The sequence below is a fragment of the Gavialis gangeticus genome, unplaced genomic scaffold (assembly GCF_001723915.1).
Source record: "Gavialis gangeticus isolate Ggan-Ray unplaced genomic scaffold, GavGan_comp1, whole genome shotgun sequence".
Taxonomy (NCBI): Eukaryota; Metazoa; Chordata; order Crocodylia; family Gavialidae; genus Gavialis; species Gavialis gangeticus.
In genome coordinates, this window is record NW_017728960.1 from 4435412 (window position 1) to 4441471 (window position 6060).

Sequence of the window (6060 nt, forward strand, 5' to 3'; positions counted from 1 at the left end):
GCAGGCACTGGATGTTAACGGAGAGGTGGCAGCCGTGTTAGTGTGACGTCAGGATAGATTCTGCACCTTGCAGAGGAGAATGACATGAGGAGGGGGTTTAGGAGCCAAGGCTGATGAAGACAGGGTTTGTTTCGTTTGGAAAGGCAGAGTCTGGGGAGGGGGGGATGACACTAGATCTGTGTCCCCCATACCGAGATGTTTTGGTGCAAAGGTGCTGGTAGGTTTTCCTCCATGGCTGTGAGGAAGGGCCCAAGAAATCAGCTGAATCGGTAGAAAATTTTGGTTGGATGTGGGGAAAACCTTCCAACCAAGGGGCTAGCTAAGCCCCGGGGCAGCTGGCTAGCGTGGGCTGGACTTTCCTTCCCTAGTGGAGGAACTTGCTGGGCTCTTGAGGTCCCTTCTAAACTAAAGGCTGATAAATCTGTGATGACACCACTCGGCAAGTCAGGACGGGACATGGAGACAACCATGGACAGACGCCAGCTTCTCCCCACTGCGTTTATTCACAATACAGTTGTGTTGGTCTCACCTAAACCCGCCACATCGTGGAGGGAGGGATACAGAGGTTGCCCAGGACCACAGGAGACTAGCTCTGCTGCACCCCAGGTCACACAGGACAGGGCAACAGAAAGCCACCCACAGAAGCTCTCCGGGGTGCGGGCACCCTGCAACCTCTTCCCACTGACGGCCGGGCCCTGGGGAGGCCTCAGAACCTGGGTCCAGCCCTCCGGCTCCACACGGGTCTCAGAAATGGGCACAGCTGGTGGCTGCGGCTGGCTGCATGCATGGGATGAAGGGTGCTGGCTCCACGGGGTAGGTCCAAAGAAGGGGCAGGGGGTTGAATCCCTCCGGGGCCTGAATCCCTGCTCCTGGAGAAATGCTCAGTCTGCCCCACGCCTCCTGGCTCTGCAGACACCAGTCCTTTCACCCTACCTCTTGGGGAGTAGAGAGCGCAGCTTCCCCGGCCGGAGGGGAGGCGCATTCTCATGTTGCTGGAGGCGCAGAGCGGTGAGGATGGGGATGAAGCAGAGCAGAAGCCGGCGACATGAGCATGGGGCCGGGGCCGGGGCCGGGGCCGGAGCCGTGGCCAGCACAGCACTCACATCTTGGGGAAGCTGGCTAGGTTGGCAATGCCGCAGGCGTTGTCCATGTTTCGGGCCATCAGGACATAGCCCTTGTTACCCCACTCCTCGCTCCAGCTGTGGGACAGGGAAGGCAGGGGTGAGCTCGCAGCTTCCCCAAGGTGGCGGGGGCAGGGGTCCAGTTTTCCCCCGGGGTTCAAATGATGGGGTAATACCCTGCCCTTGCCAGGTGCCTGGCTCACCCCAGCCTCCCCTCCAGCCTCCCTGTCTGCCTGACCTGTTCTTGACGATCCAGTACTTGGCGCCCTTCTGCGTCCCGTAGCCCACGGCCAGCACCGCATGGTTGATGTTCTCGGCATTGCAGCTTTCGTCATAGTACACACCTGGGGAGGAGGGGGAAGATGGGGGTGTCACTCGCTTGGCCTCATGCACAGCAGCTCTCCGTCCAGCCCCCGACCCACCCAGACCAGGGTTTTGGCACTGCCCCGGGCTTCAAGGGGTAGGAAGCAGAGCAGCAGCAGAGCTGGGACAACCTGCCCCAGCAAGTGCCCGCCAGGTGGCTAAGACACATCTGTGCCACCACGGACGCAGCAAGGTTAGGCAGGATACGGCTGTGTTCCCCCTTCCCCCACTATGCCTTGGTTTCCCTATTGTGGGAGTGATGCGACAGGGAAGGCACCTAGAGATGTGATGATGCTGTAGGTCCCACGAGCCGGATGGCGCGAGGGCTGGGCACAGAGAGTGACAGCAGTGATGACCCTGGGGCCCTTCCTGCCCCTAACCAAACCCCAGAGCGGGAGGAGCTGGGCCCGTCACCCCCCCGGCCCCTACCTCTGCTGTAGAACTGGAAGGAGGGCAGGCTGGCGTCGATGCCCACCGACACGGGCCCCACCCGGGCCACGGCTCGCTTCAGTGCCTTCTCGTTCCCCTCCGGGATCTCCCGGTAGCCCCGGCACTTGGCTGCCTTCCCAGTCGGGTTGTACATGCAGCTCTCGTCCTGCGGGGGCGACAGGGGCACTGGTAAGGAGGGGAGTTTCGGGGCATTTCATGGCTTTTTTGGGGGGTTCCAATAGGAAAACACCCAATTTTTAGCAGCCAAGGGAAAAAAAAGTTTGGGGAAAAGTTTGGGAGGGGGCCAGCTGCATGCTGATTGGCCAGTGCTGGCTCCACCCCCTTCCACCAACTGCATCCTGATCAACCAATGCAGGCTCCACCCCCCTCCCATCAGCTGCCTCCTGATTGGCCAATGCTAGCTTTGTCTCCTTCCACCACCTGCTGGGAACTGGAAAGTTTGGGAGGAAACCAGTTGTGTCTCGACTGGCCAGCACTAGCCACTCCCTCTCCCGCCAGCCATGCCACACGCTGTGATTGGCCTGGATTCCTGCAGGTCCCAGGACATTACGGGGTCAGGGCCTGGGGCCTGAAGCTGCCGGGCTCCAGAGTCTCCCCTGGGCCGGGGTGCACGGTTGGGCCTGGCGCAATCCCCCAGGGCCGGAGCCCAGGACCTACCTGGCCCACGTAGGGGTAGGCGTCCTCGGAGTCGATGCCGCGGTTCGTGCGCACGTACTCGAAGGCGTTGGTCATGTACCCGCCACCACAGCCGTCGTTGTTGGTCACGCAGTCCACCAGGTTCTGGGGGCTCAGCGACAGCAGCTTCCCCATCCGCCGCTTCAGCTGCCCCTCCAGGGCTCCCACCGAGCTGAAGGCCCAGCACGACCCGCACTGACCCTGTCCAGAGCCTGGGGTCAGAGGCGGGGGCCAGGGAAGGGGCAGAGATGGGGGTGGACCTCGAGCCGGACTTGAACGGGTGTCAATCCTGGTTGGACACTGCTCCCTCCCGCAGCCCTCCTACCTGGTTCTTCACGGGCGTCACGTAGCCCTTCTTCCGCCAGTCCACGGCGTCCGGCACCTGCTCCGTCCAGTCGGGCTCGTACAGCGTGTCGTTGCTACGGGGCCGGGACGGTGCTACCTTGAGCCCCGTCATCTTCTGCACCACTTCCTCGCTGGTCTGGGGAGGGGGAAGCACACACGGACACATGCACAGACATCAGCCCAAACAGCCCTGAGTCCCGGGGGTCAGAAGGGTGCGAGTCAAGGGGACACCTACCATGTCGCCCAGGTGGTTCATGGCCAGCTCGTAGGTGTGCAGCCCCAGTGAGACCTCCAGGTTGTGGGTGCCGATGTAGTGCAGGTTCTTCTCCCACACCAGGCGCCGCGAGAGCTCGTCCGGCTGTAGTGGGGTGGCAAGGAGGGCTCAGGCCCAGGCACCCAGGGTCACCATCTGGGCTGGGAGCCCCCACCACAGTCCCCAACAGGAGAGGCAGGGCTAGGAGGGATCCTAAATCCCCCCTGCACTGAGCTCCTGGCATCCTCAGCCTGGCTCACCCAGCCCAGCCTGGCACCAGAGGTGACCCATACTCCCTTGGCACCAATGCTGGCTTGATACCTAACCCCATCTGCCCCTTATGACACCCCCCCCGCTGGGGCTTTTCCCCTCCAGACCGACCAGCCCCAGGCCCTGCAGCCGGTCTTGGCATCCATCTCACTGCTCTCCATGGGGCTCCACCACAGAGCCCCCAGCTGGGACCCGTACTCCCATCTCTGTCCCCCTTGCCCTGGTACCTTGCCGTTGTATTGTTTCCTGTGGGTTTTCATCCATAGCTCCCACTGGGCGTCCAGTGCCGGGTCTGGGTGCAGCAGGGCGGCCATGGTTGGGAGCAGCAGAGCGAAGAGGCCAACGCACCACATCCTGCCAGGCGTGGGGGGAGCAATGAGACCCTCTAGCTACCACCAGGCATTGGGCCTGCAGGACCCTTGGGTGGGCCACAAGCAGCTGCTAGAGGCTGGGGTGGAGAGTGGATAAGAGCCTCCTACTGCTGCCTGCTAAGGTCTGGGCTGCAGGCAGAGGCCGAGGGACTAAATTAGCCCCGGCCGAGGGAGCAGGTCACTAATGCAACATTTGCCAGGTCTGAGATGGGGGATGAAGGGGCCATGACTCTTGCTTCTTGCTCAACCCGGTGGTCCCGGTTTGCCTACGTGGGGCCTCAGGCAGGCCAGGCCAAGAGGCAGCTACGAATCTTTAAAGCTCTGGCAAAGAGCTGGCAGTGACAGACCCCTCTTCCTGCCCCTCCAGGGCCAGCCCCCCCGCCCTGGCCCTGTGCCGGTGGGGGAGGGAGCCGGTGTCACGTGCACGCAGCAGCTGGTTTGCATTAAGCCTTGCGTGCATGCGGGCCAGGGTTTTTGGAGAAGGGCCTGAGCTGCACCCAAGGCAGCTGGGAATCACGGTTGTGGGTGCTCTGTGTTGGTCGGGGCCTCTGCTGACAACTGGGGAAACTGAGGCATGGAGCTGGCAGGGTCATGCAGCAAAGCACCAAGGAAGAACCCAGGAATCAGACCCCAGGCCCCTGTACTGTGCTGCCCCCACCCCATGGTATTGGGGAGAGGCAAAGCCAGCGCCCCTCCATCCTTCCCCCCACCGCAGCCAGAGGGACCCCTGCTGGTCTCAGCCAGCGCCAGGGTGCCAGATGCCCGAGTTCTCCGCTCAGCAAGGTGCTCAGAGTCACCCTGGACAAGATGCACCTTTGGTCTGTACCTCAGTTTCCCCTCTGCCCTTCTAGGCTCCATCCAGGCAAGTGCCAACCCTCCCTTCGAGCCCAGAGGGCCCCAGGGGCTGCTGTCAGGCTCTGGCGAGCCTGGGTCCCAGGATCTGCAGGATCCCAGCTGCCCCTGTGCTGCCTTCCCCTGCACTAGTCGAGGGTCAAGGTCCCCCATGGCCTGTCAGCCAGGAAAAGGCCGCAGAAACCCTGATGCTGCAACCTTTCGCTGCTGACCCCTAGGATGCAGCTGTGGGCAGAGCCCCCCGCACAGGGCAGAGGAGCTGGGGGGCAGCCTGACGCACCGCTAGGACCAGGGGGTCCGGGCTGTGCTCACCTGTTGTCAGTCCTGGGTCGATGCAGAGCAGAGACGGTTCCTCCAGCAGCCGTGGCCACAGTCTTTTATGTCTCCAGGATGGAGGAAGTCGACAGTTGCTGGAAAATCTGGGCAGGCGCCCGCATGGGGGGTGGCTCACATTTGCACGTGGCTGGAGGGGGAGGTGTAGGGGGGGGCTTGGCCCCGGCCCTGGGGCTCACATGATCCATGGCAGCCTGAGTCACTGCTGCAGGGAGTGGGTCCGATCCTGGCCCCGGGTGGCTGTCCTGGGCCACGGGAGAACCCAGGGCAGGGAGGGTCTGTGTCCGCCGGCAGCCTGAGTCCTCCTGCCCTATGCAGGCCCACAGCTCCCAGAGTGTGGCAGGGCTCTTGGCTGCAGCCTGAGCCCCCAGGCTGGTGAGCTAGGGGAGACCGCTGCCTCGGCCCCAGCTTCCCCTCCTCTTCCCAGGGTTCATCGGTGGGAACAAAGCCTATGCTGCGCTCCTGGGCACAGCCAGAGCTGCCCGGGTGCTGGTGACCGAGCCCAACCCACGGGTTGCTGTGCACGGGCAGAATGAAGGTTACCTGGTGTGGGCACCATCGACACGGCCCAGGGCCCTGCTGCGCAGCATGCAAAGGGTCACCGGGACGGATACTCTGACTCCTTGTCTGGGGACCGGGGCTTCCCGCTGACACAAGCACCCAGAGCCGGGAACAGCAGCGGGGCGCCCACAGGCTGTGGCAGCCTGGAAGGTGGGGGAAACATCACCCTTTCAGACCACTGCCCTGTAGAGCACCAGGGGATGCCGGGCCCCTAATGCCCCCACCCCACCCAGTATCATGGTGGTGCTGCCCCAGGGGTCCTGCTCTGGCTGACAGCTGCACCAACGTGTGCACAGAAAGCCCTGGCAGAGAGAACAGCATGGCAGCGAGGGGTCTTGCTACCAGGAAGCAGCTAAAGGCCAGGCCCTTGCCCAGGGCCCCCAGAGTGGTGCAATCAGGCCCGGGCTCATGGCAGGGCAGGCTCCCTGGTGCCACAAGCACCCGATCTCTGCCCTGCCTCTAGCTT

General features: G+C 63.2%; 1 protein-coding gene across 1 annotated transcript; it reads right to left on the bottom strand.

The window, feature by feature from the left end:
- Positions 1-478: 478 nt before the first annotated feature.
- Positions 479-5125, bottom strand: CTSK (cathepsin K). Its single transcript, XM_019528192.1, has 8 exons — positions 5013-5125; positions 3705-3831; positions 3190-3312; positions 2935-3090; positions 2592-2810; positions 1914-2079; positions 1360-1465; positions 479-1199 (listed from the first exon to the last, which is right to left on the bottom strand). Exons 2-8 carry the CDS (start codon positions 3828-3830, stop codon positions 1100-1102), a joined length of 996 nt encoding a protein of 331 aa, XP_019383737.1. The 5' UTR covers position 3831; positions 5013-5125; the 3' UTR covers positions 479-1099.
- Between the last annotated feature and the right edge of the window lie 935 nt (positions 5126-6060).

What these genes read in the sequence shown, in the direction of transcription:
- CTSK (XM_019528192.1), bottom strand. Translation starts at nt 3,830, where the DNA reads ATGTGGTGCGTTGGCCTCTTCGCTCTGCTGCTCCCAACCATGGCCGCC. An exon ending in GGAAACAATACAACGGCAAG is followed by an intron (nt 3,313 to 3,704) that starts GTACCAGGGCAA and finishes ACCCCACTACAG; the next exon opens with CCGGACGAGCTCTCGCGGCG. An exon ending in TGAACCACCTGGGCGACATG is followed by an intron (nt 3,091 to 3,189) that starts GTAGGTGTCCCC and finishes CCCCCTCCCCAG; the next exon opens with ACCAGCGAGGAAGTGGTGCA.